We start from the raw sequence: 20,122 nt of genomic DNA on the forward strand, positions 1-20,122 counted from the left end.
ATACATTGTCATTGTGCTTTCTTTTTTTTCTTTTGGTGTCTTCTACATTTTTTCCTGCACAGCCATGTCCATCCACACCTTTCCTGCCACAGATGTATTCACGGACACAAAAGGTGTGAGAAACCAGCCAGTTCACCTTTCCAAAGTGTGACTCCAGGACCCAGCTATTACACAAAGACCTAAACTGAGCACCAAGGAAAGAGGTTGATGCAGGAAGCTTAAAATGCTGTGGGTTTCATTTCTGTACCATCAGTAACCTCCGTTTCATGATTCAACATTTGAGATGTGAATAATTTACAACAATAAAAGTGAGAGCGCATTTATGTGGATTAGAAGTAAATAATTTAGTTCTAAAATGCGGGATGCCCCTAATAATGAGAAACCATTGAGAGATCTTCAGCAGATGTCTTCAGTGGACTCTGCAAATGTGTGAAAGTTTATGATTTGAAAATTTGTTCCTTTATTTTTTTTTCCAGTTAGAAATTAAATAAGCACAGCCACGTGCATAGTGGGGAGAGGGGACAACAGAAGGAAAAATGCAGTTATGAGTCGGGCCTCATTTTGATGGTGGACATGAGTGGCCTCATCTCTTGAATTATGATTTAAATGGTATTAACCTGTATGTGTTGATAAAGGGGAGATGATTCTCTAGGAATTTTTTTTTTAAACAAATAATGCATAAATTTTATTTCATTTAAATTGGACTCTTGCAGTGCATGATGGGGTAAGCTGAGGAGCAGTGTGACCATGTTGACTTACCCAATGGAGAATTAGATTATTACTGCCAAATGCACTTGATAGAGTCAAAGTACCAGAATAGTATTACACTCCTTTTCAGACTTTGTGCAAGCGCATCCTTTTGGAAAATATAGCAGAATTCCAACTTCCATTCCTTTTTTTAAAGATTTTACTTTTAAGTAATCTCCACACCCAACGTGGGGCTCGAACTCACAACCCTGACGTCAAGAGTCGCTTGTTCTACCAGCTGAGCCAACCAGGTACCCCTAAATCCCATTCCTGATTTAATTATTTACCAGCCATGGGACCTTCAGCAAGTTCCTCAGCCTTCTTGAACTTTGCTTTCCATATTTATAAAAATGGGACTAAGAGTAGTACCTACTCATGTGGTGGTGGTAAAAGTTAAATTAGATGATACCCCAAGTGGAAACACAAATTAAAACTACAGTGAGCTACCACCTCACACCTGCCAGAATGACTGTCTCAAAAAGACAAGAAATAACAAGTGTTGGCGAGGACATAGAGAAAAAGGAATCCTTGTGCACCGCTGGTGGGAATACACACTGGTGCAGCCACTGTGGAAGACAGTATAGAGGTGCCTCAAAAAATTAAAAATAGAACTACCCTATGATCCATCGATCGCACTACTGGGTATTTACCCCCAAAATACAAAAACACTAATTCAAAGGATCCCTGCACCCCATGTTTATGGCAGCATTGTTTACAATAGCCAAGATAAGGAAGCAGCCCAAGTGTCGGTCAACAGGTGAAGGGATAGGGAAGATTCAGTGTGTGTGTCGCACGCGTACACACACACACACACACACACACACACACACAAAAACGGAATATTGTTCAGCCATAAAAAGAATGAAATCTTGCCATTTGCAAGGACATGGATGGATCTAGAGAGCATAATGCTAAGTGAAATAAGCCAGCCAGAGAAAGACAAATACCTTATGACTTCACTCATACGTAGCATTTAAGAAACAAAACAAAGGAAAAGGAGCCAAGGAAAAAAAAGAAAACAGAGAAAGAGAGAGAGAGAGAAACCAGGGAACAGACTCTTAACGTTGAGAACAAACTCATGGTTACCAGAGGGGAGGTAGTGGGGGGATGAATGAACTAGGTGATGGAGACTAAGGAGTGCACTTGTCGTGATGAGCACTGGGTATTGTATGGCAGTGTTCAGTCACTATATTGTACACCAGAAACTAACATAACACTGTATGTTAACTCTACTAGAATTAATTTTTTTTTTAATTAAATGTTTTTGTTTTAAAAGAGGGGCACCTGGGTGGCTCAGTCAGTTAAACATCCGACTCTTGATTTTTGGTTTGGGTCATGATCTCACGGCTTGTGGGTTCGAGCCCCACGTCAGGTTCTGTGCTGGTGGTGCAGAACCTGCTGGGGGTTCTCTCTCTCCCTCTCTCTCTGCCCCTCCCCCACTCACACATGCATGCTCGCTCTCTCAAAATGAATAAATAAACATTTAAAAAAATTTTTTAAAGAAATGCTAGGCTGGGATGGCAGCAGAGGAAGTCGTAAAAATTTGGCGAGTATCATACTTAGTTGTAAGTTGGCACCAACAAGAGCTACTGACGAACTGAGAGGAATGTGAGAGACAGGTAGGAGTCTAGGACACCTACATTTTGGTTTGAACAGCATGGAGTTGTCAACAACTAAGACGGTAAGGAAACAAATGGCATGTGCATATATGAGTAGCTGAATGTAGTGAGTCTGTGACACTATAACAATAAAATAACCAAAGTTGTTGAGGACTTCACCCACAAAAACGATGATACCCCCAGTGTTTAGCACCAAGGCTTAGTCTATGGTATTTAAGAACTGTTGGTGGGGCGCCCGGGTGGCGCAGTCGGTTAAGCGTCCGACTTCAGCCAGGTCACGATCTCGCGGTCCGTGAGTTCGAGCCCTGCATCGGGCTCTGGGCTGATGGCTCAGAGCCTGGAGCCTGTTTCCGATTCTGTGTCTCCCTCTCTCTCTGACCCTCCCCCGTTCATGCTCTGTCTCTCTGTTCCAAAAATAAAAATAAACGCTGGAAAAAAAAAAATTTAAGAACTGTTGGCTAGTATCCATTATTTTCACATAGTTAATTTTAATACTTTTCAAGAAGTTGTATGGAGGCCACAAACGAAGACTTCGTAGAGATCTCATTCAGATCCTCCGCTTTGCCACACATTAACCGTGTGGACTTGTGCGGATTCTTTTCTAAGCCTTGGTGTCCTCATCTGTAAAATAAGGATGATAATAACTGAGCATGAAACAACATACATATGGCACTTAACACAGTGCCGACCTCATAGTAATCCCTCAGAGAATTTGTATGTGCCTGTATCTGTTTCTGTGTTAGATGATAATATGATACACTGGAACACACTATAGAAAGACTTGAAACAGCTTCTGTACCAGCACCCCAACCCGCAGTCCTTTGCTGGATGACCTCCTTCCAGAGTACCTACAATTCTCAATAGATTGGCTGTTCTGCTTCCCACCTCGCAGAAGCTCACCAGCAGCAGGCTGAAAATGAAACGGGCTAGAAATTTGGAATGCTTTGCCGCACTTAGTAAGTGCTCAATAAATGTACTAACCTGAATTGAGGGATTTTTAACATAGTACAAAGGATGTTTAAAATGACTCCCCCTCCTTTCAAAGACGACGAAGTACACATCCGTTTACAAATCTTTATTTGTCAAAAGGCATGTAAATGTTACAGAAAGAGGAAAATTCCATGGAACCATTTAAATGAGGGTGCATGTATAGAAATCTCTTTCCTTAGAGATGTGGGCTAAGTGTGGAAATCGTTGCTATGATTACCTCCACTTTCCATTTCATCTGAAAGTAGAGACCTGGTATCAGCATTTTCTTTTTAATGATCTACTTCCACCTGTGTTACTGTCCTTAACTAACCTGTCCAGTGCCATTGGTCATGAGCATGAAGTCCTGCTGAGAGACTTGCTTCTGGAGAAAAGCCTGTCTTTCCTAGGTAAGTATTACTTACATTCTCTCTAGCCTGTAATATCTCCATGAGTGCTTAAATATATATTTTTAAAAATCTTCCACTTGCACTTACTATGTGCTAAAGGAAGAGAGAACGATGATTGATGCTGTGCACGTTATCTTTCATTGATTTAGAACTGAGCAGGAACTTGGTTACCTAATCCCTATCTATACAGCACATGCACAGGCTTGCAATTAATATTTTATAGAATAAGTGGCTGAAAAAGTGCTTTAATATCTGTTGCAGTATTACTTTTGGTGTCATGAGGTATTAGCCATAATCTAGGCCTGAAGAGCAAAAGAAACACAAGAAATATTGTCTCTAAGATGCTTTATATGTTAAAAAGAGTAGCTGGAAAAATTCATGTTGGGTATGTTTGTCTCATGTGTGGAATCGGATAGTTTTCCTTGAAAGCCAGATATTAAGGTTTTATTATTTTTATATGATAGATTTAGTGTGATCACCATAGATTTAGTGTGATTTTTTAAAAATATAACACGTATACATGGCCGTGTGTCTTTTTCATGTGCCAATGTAGGATCCTGCTACAGATTGTTATTTTTTTCAACATCTGAAGCATTAAAAATAAGCCTTGAAGGGTATACATGTGATAACTGATCACAGAAACCATAAAGCACTCTACAGTGAATTAATTCCTCTTCTCCATTGTAAATGCGGTAATTTGTAAAGGTTCTATACAGACCTAAGTGTGCATTTTACACATCGTTTGTATGTAGATATTTAAGTCTGCATAGTGTGTGGTTTTTTTTAGGAAAAAAAAAATCACAGAATATTGGATTACACGATCTTTGTCCCAGAATGGACAAAGATTTGACCAAGTAAAGTCCATTAAATAGTCTTATGTCAAGCTGGGGAGGGATGTTGAAGACAAGCCTGCAAAAAGTCTGTTTTAAGTCTTAGTATTCAATATTTTTATTAATGAACTGGACAATGGAGTTGAATGTATTATAAGGTTGTTGATAATTTTAAGATGGGAGATCTCATAAATGTTCTTTAATAGGGGCTAAGGAAAGTTGATAAATTAGGACAATGGCCTCAAATTAATGAATTAAATTTCAATATGTAAAAGGAGCAAGGTTTTTCATGTAAGGACAGCTGAAATGTTCAGCCTAGTAAAAGGGTAAATTAGATAGAAATCACCTTTTAAAATCTAATAAAAAATATTGGAAGTAAAAGCATAAATTCATGGCTTAGGTTAAAAAATTAAATATGCATACAGATGTGTGTGTGTGTGTGTGTGTGTGTGTGTGTGTGTGTGTGTATAGCACCCATATTTCCTAGTTATGTCCATTGAAGATAACTACAAACAATGAAGAAACCATCTTACAGAAAAAATCTAATCAGACGTAGACTATATAATGGCTCAGAACCCGTTGGAATGGATGACCCGTGATGCATCATCATGACATACATCTTAGAACTATGGAGTTCTGATAGTGTTATGAAGTATCTGATCACATTGATCACTCAGATAGTGGCCAATATAGCATGGCCAAATCTGTTTTACTGTTTTGAAGCCACCAGATTTTCAGGACTGCTTGGTATTACTCTTAGCACCATCTGCTTACGGCTAGTCGGGCCCTCAGCATCGTTTCTTTGCTTAGCCTAGCTTTTCTCTGTTTCCTTCCTGAGAACTAGAAGACCCCAACAGGGAGGAAGAGCCAAGGCTTAACTGAGTTCCAGGTTCCTTGAGTCCCTTGGTTCTGGAAGCTGTGTTAGACTGGTTTGACCTTGGCTAACAAAGACCATGCATGCAGAAACATGCCAAAGAGTCATTAGCACTTGCATACAAGTTCAGAATGGGGACTTAATATTGATGGGTCCCATCTAGTTCTCTGTGCTATAAGATCTAGAGATAATTATTTTATTGAAGCATACCCAAAGGTGATACTTAACTGATCTTTCAAATAAATGGGTTATGGAATGTTTAGCTGACTCCATGTAATGTTTTTAAGCATCTCCTTATCAGCATACAAAGAAGTTAATTTAATCTATGCACTTTAAGCATTTTAATGCTGAATTATTACATGTTTATTTACAGGTTAAAACATGAGAATTCAAAGCCTTGTGTGAAAGATTGTTATGGGCTGTTCTTTTACCTTGTAAATACCCCCTCACAGTGATTAATTAGATATAAAGTACTTTGCCAGGTAAACGTAGATAGATCATTTTATTTTTTTTAATGTAATTTTTTTGGAGAGAGAGAGAGAGCAAGCAGGGGAGGAGGAGAGAGAGAAGAGAGAGAGAGAGAGAGAGAGAGAGAGAGATTCCCAAGCGGGCTCTACAATATCAGTGCAGAGCCTGACATGGGGCTCCAACTCACGAACCATGAGATCATGACCTGAGCCAAAATCCAGAGTCCGGATGCTTAACTGACTAAGTCACCCAGGTGCCCCCATAGATCATCATTTTAAGTGAACTGGAGAAAAATATTGGTATATAAATAAGCCTCTAATCTGATGTTTTCTTGTTTATATGTGTATACATCTTGAATTTTGTTGCAGAGACATTACAAACATGTTTGTTATACTTTGAATCTTTTATAAGCCAAAGTAAGGTCTCTCCCTCTCTTTCTCTCTTTCTCATTCTGTTGGTTTCTAATCTGACCAGTACTCTCAAAAGACAAGGATTCTTTATTTTACATGTTAACCCTCCTTAAGAATTATGACTTCCCCGAAACTTTTTATCCCATTTAAAATTTTCCATCCATTGTGCTCTATATGTAATTTTATAAAATACATATTATATCTGACCTTTTTAAAAATAAATAACCTTGGGAGCACCTGGGTGGCTCAGTCGGTTAAGCATCTGACTTTGGCTCCAGTCATGATCTCACGGGCTCAGTGCTGACAGCTCAGAGCCTGGAGCCTTTTTTGGATTCTGTGTCTCCCTTTCTCTCTGCCCTTCCCCCACTTGCACTCTTTCACTCTCTCTTTCAAAAATAAATAAACATTAAATAAATAAATAAATAACCTTTCTCTGAACCCTAATAATTTTTTTACTTTCCTTGATCCATAATCACATACTGAGCAGTTGCTGTGGCACAGGATTTAACCCAGCACTATTGGAAAGAAAAAAAGAAGAGTCCTTTTCATTGAAGATTTGTGCGTACTCATGGATTTATCCGATTTTATAGATTATCCATTTGCACTTCTACGGATAGGTACATTGTATTCAGAGAAATCAAAGTTGAATAAATGTTTACTTTTTCCAACTAAAAAATCTTTTATTCATACATTTATTCATTTATTCCAAAAATAAGTTACTGAGTCAGGTACTATCTTAGGAACTAGACATTAAGTCAGGTGAAGTCCCTCCTTTCGTGAAGTTACGGTCTAGTAGGGAGATAGGCTATAAGCAAATGAATACAGATAATTTCTAGCAATTCTTCAGAGTTCTTATAATTCTTTTATTATTCATGCATTCTTTTCAACTAATTTTTTAATTAATGTATTTTGAAGTTTATTTTTTTGAGAGAGAGTGTGGGGCACTCTCCTCTTTTGAGGAGAGACAGGGAGAGAGGGAGAGAGAGAATCTCAAGCAGGCTCTGCACCATCAGCGCAGAGCCCGACATGGGGCTCGAACTCACGAACCACGAGATTGTGACCTGAGCCAAAATTAAGAGTCAGATGCTTAACCGGCTGAGCCACCCAGGCGCCCCTTTTTCAACTAATTTTTGTTGAATGTGATCTCTATGCAAGTTAGCGTGAAGATGATGATAAGCGTTCTGTATCCTCGGGTGCTCACAGTGATGTCACACAATGCCACTTCCAACTCAATGAGACTATAGTTCCATCTCTTGGGCATCTTTGTAGGTATTCACTTGATTATACTGATGATGAAAATAAATGCATTCAAGGCTGTTGTCATGCTACTTCTATCAAACATTTGAAAGAAAGGTACAGATTATACTAAAACTCAAGAGCTACCCTTTACATATGAAGAAAATGCTGCTGGCTCATAAGCTACTTTTCCTGAAGTGGTGATAGAATTTTACTTACTCACCTGCTCGTGTTCACCGTTGCCTTCCTGTCACCATGTGCTTCCAGGATGGCTAGTTGAGTTCATTAGCTTGGCTGCCTTACCACTACACTAACCACTCTTCGCTTTTGGTGGTTCGGCACACAGATGTCTTTTAAGTGCTTACTTTGGGCAGGCACCATTAGGAACACAGGAATAGAGGTTGAATCAAACATGGAGCCTGCCAGGAAAATTTTAGATAAGTTTAAGTTTCAGGTAAGTTCATGGCAGTTCTTTCCAAGGAGAGTTAATATAGAACTAACATTTATAGGTCAGCATTTAAAGTCTGAGAAGATCACGAAGAACCTGCTGCCCACTCCTAGGCTGGGAGGCACAAAGTGCCCTCCTTCACTCTTTCTCCTTCTCTCCAGCTGCTTTTGGGGAGTGCTTTTCTTGCACGATCCCAATGTACCACACTCTCCTCCTTTCTCTTTCTCTGTCCTCCCTCCATAAAAACGGCGCCCCACCTTCCTTGGCTTTTCTCTCCCCCAGCTCACCTCCCCACACCACGTATCTGCTGCTGAGTTGTGTGGCTCAAGTTATGCAGATTGTTGTGTTAATCCCCAGATCAGTTTCCTAGGCGTGCAAAATGGTTTGCTGCTGATCTAGTTGCGTTTCAGGGACGAGGCAAGCCTAGGGTCTCCATGCTGCTCTGCCCTCGGAACTCCATTTTCCTGGAAAGGCTTCACAGGGAGCCCTTCTTAAACTCTGGGTTGACCCAACAAGCACTGTGATCATCCATATCCCCTCTGCTAAGGGTTTGTTCCATTTCAGATATCATCAAAATAGAAAACATATTTTAACTGCTGATAGAGATGTTTTGACTTTTATCTCTCAAATGATGAACAAGGCCATGTTTTGTTATTATTGCTTCCCCCTCCCCCACACCCCCCGCCTCCTCCTCACGGGTAAAGGCAGGGGAGGAAAGGAAAATACTGGGACAAGAGGCAGGGGAGGAAAGAAAAATAGTGAGAAGACAGTAAGACTGTTTGCACTGTCAGGGGGCTATGAAAGAGCTTATACCAAAGACTGGAGACAAACTGTTCATCCCCCGTGGGCTGGCATGTCTCCAGGTCAGAGGGACTTTCATTAGTGGCTTCCGCAGCCACTGACTGGTGCAAATTCTTATTACTTTTGGCTTAATAAGGATAGCTCTGGAGATATTTTATTCTTTCCAGTGAATGTCGCCCTGGTAGTGGAAGCTAACAATTATTTTGACTGACACCTGAGAGGCATTTGCTTTATCCCCACCTCGCCCTCCCATGTTTGGGCTTGCCTTATGACAAACCAGCAGATTTTACGTGGGTGCTTTTCTAGCATTCGTGTATTACTCTGTGGGATTCCAGGAGGGTATAATCTGTAAAGCCAGGTAGGCTTAGTGAGGGATGTCCTTTGCTGTAAAAAAAATTAGGATCTTTGTTTCTAAGAGTTCATCTGCTCCTGCTGCTTTATTCCCCACCTGAAGCAGTAATGCTCTGCTGGGGAAGTGATTATGATGTGACAAACGGGGGATTGTGACTTCAGGTGAAGAACCGGCAGCAGGAACAGATGAGATTTAGAGTACTAAGGTTGTGTTTATGTGCAGATGTTAGCAGTAGAGAATAAGGGACTAGGAATAAAACACATGATTATCTAGGCTAAAGAGAACTGACCTGGTTGGGTATATTTCATAAGGTATCAACTATTTAGGAGTGGCGGGGTGGTTTAGGCAGTCAAGTGTCCGACTCTTGATTTCGGCTCAGGTTATGGCCTCACGATCGAGCCCCTCGTTGGGCTCCAGGCATGGAGCCTGCTTAAGGTCCTCTCACTCCCTCTCCCTCCGCCCCTCCCCCATGCATGCACACACGCATGCTCTCTCTCTCTCTAAAAAAAAAGAAAAAATGTATCAACTATTTAAATTCCTAGCTCTCCAAAGGTTACAAAGTGAGATACAATTTTCAGAATAACAGGAATAGGATACTGGAGATGGGATATGGGGAATTAGGTCCTGTTCTTCCTTCCCGAGGAAATTGTCGGGATGCAGGATCATCTTATTCCCCTTATTAAATATGCTTGTGTGTGCTTCTCCCTGGGACCAAGGGAAAAGAACCGTGGACATACATACATGCTGCTAGAACACCACACGCTCCCTGGAGCTTTGACAACAGGTTACTCTGTGCACCTACTATATAGTAGTCTTTCTGCTCTGGGCCCTTCCCTTGCCATGGCCCTGGTTAGATAACTCATGTCTGCTGCTTGTCTGCTACCCTGGCCACTGAAGAGATATTGGAACTCTTTTGGTTGTGACGAAAGTCTAATCGAAAAATTATATATACACACACACAAGGAGAACTTATTGGTTCAGCAGTATACTTGGAAAATCCAAAGGAGAGAAGTTTGTTTCTGGCGTGTGTAGAATCCAGAACACAGAAAATAATGTCATCAGCATCTCTTTTATCCCTCTTATGTTCTGCTTTTTTAAGTGTTGGCTTCATTCTCAGGCAACAAAGATGATCCCTGGCAGTCGCTAGTTTGTTTATTCCTTAGACTCGGAGAAAAGTTGTTGATTCTCTTTTGTCCCGTAATGAATCTGAGGAAGGACTCTAATCAGCTAGTCTGGGTCAGGTGTCCACCCCTGAGGCTGATAGTTGGGGGTCACAGTACCGGTCACCAGAATCACATTGTAAGTAGGATGGAAGTGCCAAACAGGATGGGATGCAGGACAAACACTCAAAACATCTCCACAGAAAATTAACTACAGGTTGGAGCGTTAATCTCCATAAACCAAAGGCATTGAGAGTCAAATCTGATCCTGCTGTAGTAAGATTGGCTTCGTGTGTGTGTGTGTGTGTGTGTGTGTGTACAAGATCCATTTTGTGACTCAGAACTGCTACTGTTCCTTTCTTCACCAAGATTGGTTCTGGGACAGATGGAACTGGCCCTGCAGAAGGCTCTACCATCAATGACTACAGCTAGCAGAGCTGGGGCAAAGGCTAATCATCCATTCCTTGGAATTTTGGAGTTGGAAAGTGTTCTAGTGCCCATCGAATGCCCCCTGTTCTGTTTGGAGGAATCTAGCCCCAGGCCATAGCCTGTGCCTTTCCAACCACTTGCCCTGTATTCTTTTTACTCTGCCATTCTGATTCGTCCCTTCTTTTGTGGCATTACACCAAAAGAATTAAAATGTGGTGTAAAATATAGAAGACTTCTACTTTTGTTGTCCATATTGTCTGTCTCCACAGCCACCAGTCGGCAGGGACCAGCCTGCTCAGCTCCACTTTGCACTGTCCCAGCTTTGTGACCTCCCATTTGTCTCCTATCTTTAGGCCATTTCAATTTTCACTAGTATTGTCCCCTGAAGACATAAGCAAAGGACGAGGTCAGAGCAGTCAGTTGTATTCCTTAGTAGTAGCTTTGATAAGAAGCTTGGGGGGAAGAGGTTGAAACTAATGGCTGTAATGAAATTTTGGGTTCTCTAAAGATTTCATTTATCTGTGCTGTGGGTCTCCCCATGAAATGCATATCTGTTCGGTGTCTCTGTGCACATAGTTTGCATATCATAGTAACATCTATTACTGAAACCTTGCTGACTTCTTAAATTGGGTAGAAAAGACTGTGAAACTCTTTGAGAACATAAAAATATGGGATGGGGCGGGGGGCCCATAGCTCCAAGTATTGAATGAGAGTTTGGTGGGGGGGGAAACACAAGAAAACAAAATGCGAGAATAGAAAAGATATCCATCAACACATACGAAAACTACAATATATCTTTTGCCCTTCTTCAATTTAGTAGAAATTTAATAGGTGTTAAAATTCTTTTTATCAAAGAATGTATTTTAGCCTAGCATTTTAGAAGCCTTTTGACAAATTCATAGATAAAAGGCCTGGTCACAATGTTACTTTTCATTTTCAGGCGTTGTGAACTGGAATTTTGCATAATTTTCCTGGGAATAACTGTATTTCTTAACATTTTAAAGTCTTTTAATAAAACAAACAAAAGAAAACCTCTAACTTTTCCTTGGTACTCCTCATGCCCTTTTATGATTCTTAAGTATATGTTAACTAGTTTCAGATGTGTTTTGTTCTCTGACTCAAAATCAGCCCTTTATTTTAGAAAAAGAAATTGTGTAATTAGTACTTAATTGCTTTGGATATTTTGGGGCATTTAGAGGAGAGGGTAATTAAAAGGCCAGAGAAATTAAACTTTCACAGTGTTCTTTAAGTATGTGTAAATTCCTTTTTTAAATACCCTGCAAAGGCAGGCCTGACAACTTAAAAATAAATGAAGACCTGAGTTGCTTTTAAAAATTTAACCTCAGTTTTATCTGTGGATGCAGTTTCATTGATGTTTTTAAAATTTCAATTGGAGAGAGGACCACCGAAATGCTAGAAATCGAGATTATGTAGTTCATTTCCTTTTCAGGCACATGTAACCTAAATACTATCAGACAATGGCCATCACCTCTTCCGTGCTTTAAGATCTTCCAGCAGGGAAATAAGAATTTTCCCCCTACTTCATAAATGTCACACATGATCAAATTTAATTAAAAGAGGTACGTGGTCTGTTAGGACCAACTAGAATGTGGTTGAAGCAGGTTTTTACCTGTGTCTTTAGCTATCCAAGAGGCCTAGGTCTTGGTGAGTCATTTAACTCCTCTGGGCCATTTATATTATGTACAAATTGGAATACTGGACTAGTAATCTCTAAGACTTTTCAGGCTCAGAAATACTGTGGTTCGTGAGTTACACACATTATCTAAAAATCCTGCATTTTGTGGATCTTGAGGCTAAGAAGGCTGTTTTAAGCAAGAATATTCTGTTAATTTTGATAGTGAATGCTTGAACTGTGACATTAAGCAACTCAGTAGTTATGAAATATATTGGGTGTTTTTAACATGTACCTTAAATATGAGCCTTACTTCCAATTTCCTATATTCACTGCATAAGATAAGTACACAGGATTGGAGGTTGATTTCATATTGATCTCCAACATTTTGGGAAGCTGTACTAAAAGCGCTATTTTGAAACATTGTTATTCCTCTTTTTTGCCCTTTCTAGTTAATTTTATTCTTTTTTTTTTTTTTTTTTTTTTTTCCCCTCAAAGTATGAGGTTACTTAAACATTCAGTTTTCCATTTAGGAAGTTCAAAGAATCTTAAGTAGCCATTTGGCTCCATTATGTACAAAGAGCTATAAGAACCTCGATGAAATGTATAATTCTCAAGGAAAATATAGATTGCAAAACTGACTGTAAAAGAGATAAAAATCTAAACAGATTGATAGCTATCAACGAAATGGGAAAAGTAACCAAAGGGCTGCCCACCAGTGTAGCACCAGGCCCAGATTGTTTTCTGTGAGGAATTCTACCCATATTTTAAGGAATGGATAATTCCAATGTTATTTAAAATACTGTAGATCAAAGACAAAAGTAGAAAAACTTCCCATGAGTGTTAAGGAAAGGGAGGCAGTTCCTTCTTTGATGATCAAGATGAACCTCAGAGCAAACAGTTGGGACCAAGGATGAAAGATAGCAGTAAGAGGTATCAAATAAAACCTTGAACTTTGGGCCACATTTTTTTTTTTTTTTTTTTTTTTTTTTTTTTTTTTTGTCTCTGTGTCTTATTGATTAATGGAAAGTTAAATCAGGAGAGAAAATTATTAAGTCAGTCTAGTTAGGCTTTGTAGAAGGCATGGATATTCTTTAAAAGGTACTTGTATTTTATTCAGTTTAGCTTTTTGAACATTAAATACAAAGCATATGTTGGTGGTAAGAGTGAGGCAATGAATAGGTTTTAAAAAATGAAAAGGCGGGGCGCCTGGGTGGCGCAGTCGGTTAAGCGTCCGACTTCAGCCAGGTCACGATCTCGCGTCCGTGAGTTCGAGCCCCGCGTCGGGCTCTGGGCTGATGGCTCAGAGCCTGGAGCCTGTTTCCGATTCTGTGTCTCCCTCTCTCTCTGCCCCTCCCCCGTTCATGCTCTGTCTCTCTCTGTACCAAAAATAAACGTTGAAAAAAAAAATTAAAAAAAAAAAAAATGAAAAGGAAACATTTCCCGTTCTCAGACTAGAGGCTTCACGCCCGTCTGTGGAAAATAGGGAGTAAGCACCATAAGACAAGGGAAGGAAGAAAGAGTGAAGCAGAAGGGAAGCAATGTGGGCTGATGATTGAGCATAATCTCTAGATCATGGACTTGGAACCATGACAAGAAAGTCAGGATGTAAATCCATACCCAATGGTTTGGGTAATCTAGTGGTAAGGAATCTTTTTAGGCTGGGGGGCCAGGAAATGAGCATAAAGACCAGGAAATCAGGCCAGATGTATGGGGCTGACCTTAAAAATCTCCCCCTAGGATGATCCATGATAGAAACTTCTCCTGGGGCCTAAACCAGGTGAAGAAGGCCACCTGCTCATGATGCTACTCCCTATTCTTGGGCTGTCATTTCCTCTGAACTTTGCCCACATCATTCTATGGGCAAAGTTAAAATAGGCAGAGAGGGAAAGGTTAATACCTGAGGTCCCTGGGTGGGGGGAAACACATATTTTGGAACAATGCTGGCAGCATTTGAAAACAGCAAACCCCCTGGGGCGTAAAGTTGCTCTTAAGAATGTGATAGACACCACCTACTCCCCCTCAGGATCTCCTCAGGAATTTGACAATCAAAACACCTAACTAAAAAAAGTATCCATAAAACTTACGTTGCACAAGGGACAGTGTGAGCAGTTTGACTCCTCACACAATGGAGTCAAGCCAATCAGGAATGGACAACCTCGCACCTAGAGTTATTCAGCCAGTTAGGGTAGAACCTGAGAAGGAAGGAGGGGGAAGGGAAGGGGTGCTGACTAGAACCTTGTACAACAATGACCCTTGCCTAAAGTAGCAGACATTCATTTTCAAATGGCCCCTCTCTGTAAAGAGAGCCTTCCTTCTCTTCTTACTTTCTAATCTTATACTCTAATAAACTTTTGCCTGCTGCTCATTTTGTGTCCACCTCTTCATTCTTCTAAGCAGAGAGACAGCGAATCTCATGTATTGAGGTGAAAAATCCTGCAACAATTCTCTCTTCCTTTTTTGGGAAATCTAGGATGAAAGAAACAATGTGAAGGTTGAAACAGGAATGGTAAGGCAGTGAGACTTTAGTAAATAAAAGAATGGGGTAGAGACCCAATAAATAACATGGTATTTCAGACGTGGAATAACCTCTTTACTCTCAATATATATATATATGATATCACTAGTGGTGACACAGACTTCTAGAAGCTATCCTTTGGGTACAGTTACTATCGGATCAACTTCCTACTGAGAAGGCTGGGGCGGGGGAGGGGGTGGCAGAGAGGGGGAGAATGGAGTGAGAAAGTTCATGGTTACACTTGAAAGTTCTCCACTGAAAGATGGGAAGATTCTCTAACCTCACCTGATGTTTTCTGCCCATGGTTTAGGGGTGTGTGTGTGTGTGTGTGTGTGTGTGTGTGTGTGTGTGCGCGCGCGCTTTCACATTAAGTGACAGTGTTTAAATTCTAAGTATTGTGTTGGTAATTTTGGTGCAGTGAACAGGAGTGCAACATGTACCTCCAAAGGGGTTTTAATATGTGCATTTGGATTGGTTGGTGACCTTTGAAATTTTGTTTTGAGCTGCTGTCAGAAACATAATCATTTTTCTTTCTGAAACAGATTTTAACATCTGCAAAGGTTGATCAAGCTAGGATAGTTTTAATGCAGTATTAATCTCTGTTTTTTAATGTCAACCCAGCTTTTAAAACTGTTCATCAGCTATAGTAACATCACCTCAAGGCACTTGAGTTGCTTTTAATAAATGTCTTTTCCAGTGAATATTCTTGTTGTGGCCAGTGTATCGAGAGGATAAAAATTTTTCCCAGTCTGGTTCATCTGCAGTCCAGTCTTCCACATTTTCTTGTTTTTAAAGTAAAATTACTTAAATTTGTATTTTCTTATCTCAATAGTTAAGATCTTTTATATTTCAAGGAGGGGAGATTGTTGTGAATTCTGGCATTAATCCTTCAAAGTCTGGATAAAGGACATTGGCTTTTAACAAAATTTAACTTAAATATCTAGTTTAAATATGTCTTGTCATTAAAAGGTTATTTACGTTTAAAATGCTGACCTTTCAAGATGTACACAAGAGTGTTCTAAAACAGAGTTTCTGAACATTGGCCATGAAACCACTGTCTTGGGCTGACAAATGGATTGGAAATAAGCTACCCAACACTGGGAATGGGCCATTAATTTTAATCAAAGGTGATGCAGGAAGGCGAATGGGATGCATGACAATGTCAACAGCCCAGTAGGTGTTAAGAGACCACACAGCCTTCCTTGTTACTTGGTTGGGCCATTAGTTGAGGTTGGGTGAAGACAGAAAGCCATGTCTGGAATTGAATGACCAGGTCACTCCAAAATCTAATGGAGAACTCTTCATTTCAGAAATCACATTGTAATGCCATTAGAAGTCAAGGACAGCATTTAGAAAATATTGGAAGTTTTTTTTTTTTTTTTTTTTTAAACCAAGCACCTTGCTAGTTTTTTCCAACTTTCTCAAGCCCCCTGTTTTCCTGCCTCCCTTCCTTCTGAATGGATCATTGATATTTACAGAGGATCAAGAAATCGAACAGACTTACAAAAAAAAATCTCAAAGCCTGTTTGCTTTTCAGAATTACATATTGTTAGTTGTAAAACTCTGTTAAATGCCAGAAACAATAGCATACCAAAGGAATTAAGCAGGGCAATTAATTCTCTGTAGCGATCTTATTGTCCTTGTCCCTTTCTGTGTTCTTGTGTGTAGGGATAGTTTTACTAATTGAAACTAAACTTTCTTAATTGCTCTAATGAAAACATTTGCTTTATAATTGTAAAGGCCACTGTGCTTGTGCCTCCCTGTAAATTGCCAATATTGGCTGATAACATTAGTGATATTCATAGTGGTGAAAGCCTTTTCTTTTAATCAGTAAGTATATTTCATTATTTTGAGTATTTTCAATTACAAAAAAGGTAGCAGATGACAGCTTGAATTAATGATATTTATAATAAAGACATAAACTTGCAGAAGGGACAAAGAGGCATTTTTTTTAATCTATGCTTCAGGTTTGTTAAGAAAGTTCATTTATTCTGACACCGCATTGCATGCCTAAGAAAGATATGTATGACTGCATTAGTAATTTTTATACATTTTTAAGAAAAAAAAAAGCAATTATATTGCTGTCTTGTTAATGGAACACTATTAGAAGTAACAGTATTTGTTTTTCCTGTAGATGAAGATCAGCTCCGTGCCAAGGGTTATGACAAAACACCAGACTTTATTTTACAAGTTCCAGTTGGTAAGTCCTTAAACTCTCTTCTGCATTTTTTTTATAGAGAAAGGGGGTGTGTTTCCTCCGTAGACTTTTTGTTTTGTTTTGTTTTTTACTTTTTGTTAATATTAGCAAATGTAACCAGAGTAGATTAGCTTTAAATGGGTGAAATTGTTGGAAAAGATTGTTTTAGAATTACAGACAATAATAGATTCAGAAGAAATCTCTGCCTTGAAAACGTTTACCTCAATTTGAGAAATAAGCATATCCTCTGAAGACATTTGGGGTGCCATTTTCTTTTTTTTTTTTTTTTTTTTTTAATTTTTTTTTTTCAACGTTTTTATTTATTTATGGGACAGACAGAGACAGAGCATGAACGGGGGAGGGGCAGAGAGAGAGGGAGACACAGAATCGGAAACAGGCTCCAGGCTCCGAGCCATCAGCCCAGAGCCTGACGCGGGGCTCGAACTCACGGACCGTGAGATCATGACCTGGCTAAAGTCGGACGCTTAACCGACTGCGCCACCCAGGCGCCCCTGGGGTGCCATTTTCAAGTCATCTCTCTCAATTCTGAATTTTTCCACGTGGTTCTGTTGAGAAGCCAGGCTGGCTTGCTTTGGTTTGCTTTCCCGTTACTTGCCCACTTACAGAGGCAGCGTCAAAGTAGGAGAGGGGCTTTCGAAGAGGATGATGTAAATCAAAGGGATATGATTATTGCATTAATGCTCCTCATAAGAACACACACGATGTGTTGTTTTCTAATTACATCCGTAGATGACAGCGAGGGCTAAGCCTCCGCTTGCTAATTTGAAGTACAGAGAGGCCTAGACAGAGTTCAGTATTTTCAGTCTTCCCTTCTCTTTGCTCTGTATTAGTAATGCTTTGTCCCTTAGCTGTAGAAGGGCACATAATTCACTGGATTGAAAGCAAAGCCTCATTTGGTGATGAATGTAGCCACCATGCCTACCTGCATGACCAGTTCTGGAGCTACTGGAATAGGTAAGGTCCCATTATTTTTCTCTTAAGATAAACGATACTCAGCTGAAATCTCATTAGAAAAAATATTTTGTTTAGCTGGTAAAAATGCTCGTAGCCTTTGTTTCTGGTAAGTACAGAGACTTGATTAATGTATTCATTTCAGATAATTTAAACTTCTCTGCTTTCATAATGTTGCTTCATTTTTTAAAAGTAAAAATCTCTGCATAAGGTCAAAATTAGTATATACTCCCATATTCCATTTTATAGCGATAATATTGGCATCACTAAAACCAGAAGTAATAAGATATGGGGCGTATTACGGTATCGACACTAACTTTTTTTCTTTTTGATGTGAAATTTATGCATACTCTCAGACCTTTAAAAATACCTTACCCTTAGCTCTGTGAGGATAGTGTACAAATGATGTGAAAGATCAAAATGATTTACCTTCCAACAGAAAACAGTTTCCCTACCAACTTCAAGGCATGGAAATCTTAGTGATTAAGGGAAAAGGTCGGAGGGGAGGATGCTTTTGTTATTGAATACCCACCATTCAATGTGCCTGGGCCTCCACATTCTCTGTTAGTCCTCACAAGGAAGTTACTTCTCCTACTTGATACATAACTGATTCTCAGAGAGAAAGTATATGCCTTACAGTTAGTTATCATGCATTTGTCTTTCTCACTCCCAAACCCATGCCCTCTCCAGCGCCTCTCTGTAGTCATTTATAGTACCACTGTTGAAACTTTGGCTTTTTCTAGTATTGAAGTCCCAAGTTTTCACACCACACATTTTTCCCCCCTTAGAACAGGACGTAGGGCAAGCAGTAACCTTCCTAGATTAACTCTGTTCCTCAGTCACTGGCCAAGAATACAGTAAGACGACGACACTGGCCCAGATCATTAAGGAACGAGACAGTAACATCTGTGGACAATAGTCTTGTCCTGGGGAAGAAAACAAAACAAAACAAAACAGTGACAGGCTACAGAATTTGGTATCATATTGTTACTCAGCTTTACAAAAGGCCAGCAGACCTCGTCCGTGACAGCTGTGCTAAACTAAGCCCACTTTTTGCCATGGTAACAATGATCATGACAAAATGCTGAATGTAATGGCTTTCTTGATTTTCTTGTGTAATTGTGCGTAGCATCCGAGCTTTACTTTACAGGGATGGAGGAGGAAAGTGCAAAATGTTTTAGAAATCAATGCTGCTTCAGCGTTCCCTGTCTTTTATTCAGCCATTATTCAAATTAGTAGTAATGTGGCAAATTGAATTTTAGATTTTTAGCAATTTTATGAGTTCGAAATAGTAAAGAAAGAATCATCTTTGATGGTATAGGGAAAGCAATGGCAAGAAAATCAAATTGTGTAAGTTTAGTTTGCTAAAGCATTTTTAAAAACTGATAAAATCATTATGCACGGAGACCGTGCCCCCACTTTGGTGCTGGTCAAGCCTTTCATGAGGAACAATTACAAATTGAATTCCAAAGAGTAGAGCTTGCTTAAAAATTCCAAAATCATATTTTCTTTCTAAAATAACTCTACAGGTATTGAGTGCCTACTGTGTACCTAGCACTCTCTATTTTAGAGGCTGGTTAAATAATCTAGTCAGTAATCAGCCTTCTATACATTGTTGACCTGGCTGGAGGACATGGGAGCCATAGATAATTTAATACAGTTGCCTTTGGACTGGATTTTAGATTATTCTGCTGTGTGCTACTTTTTCTAGTTCAGTGATGCTTTACTTACATGCTTATTGGTTTACATTCCCTAACCCTTTTCTTTGAATATCTACCAGCTACTGGGCATGATTCATTTAGGGCATATTGTGTGATAAAGGAAAAGTAGCCCTTGGTTTTGAATCATTCTAGGTCATCCAAGGAGAAAATACGCTACACAGAATTCAGTAGTTTTACCAAATGTCTGCGGAGAGGCCAAGAAATGGAAGTAGTGGTGACATCCAAAATGGAACACAGAGGCATTGACTTGGACATAAAATTTTGATTACAACAGTGACACAAACTCACCAGTGATAGGGCATTTTGACTTAGCCCATTTATGAAAGTATGG

The 20,122-nt window shown here is 39.6% G+C and overlaps 1 protein-coding gene across 7 annotated transcripts in view; it reads left to right on the top strand.

Moving 5' to 3' along the window:
- CDIN1 (CDAN1 interacting nuclease 1) overlaps positions 1-20,122 on the top strand; it is a 284,310-nt gene that overhangs the window by 96,599 nt on the left and 167,589 nt on the right. For all 7 annotated transcript variants that reach the window (XM_086710308.1, XM_025919479.2, XM_086710305.1 and 4 more), the window contains 3 exons: positions 3,675-3,742; positions 17,036-17,101; positions 17,968-18,073. In XM_086710308.1, coding sequence (XP_086566434.1) covers positions 3,675-3,742; positions 17,036-17,101; positions 17,968-18,073 — 240 coding nt within the window. The remainder of the gene's footprint in view (positions 1-3,674; positions 3,743-17,035; positions 17,102-17,967; positions 18,074-20,122) is intronic.

This window comes from Puma concolor, chromosome B3 (genome assembly GCF_028749965.1).
Source record: "Puma concolor isolate L17-30 chromosome B3, mPumCon1.1.hap2, whole genome shotgun sequence".
NCBI lineage: Eukaryota > Metazoa > Chordata > Mammalia > Carnivora > Felidae > Puma > Puma concolor.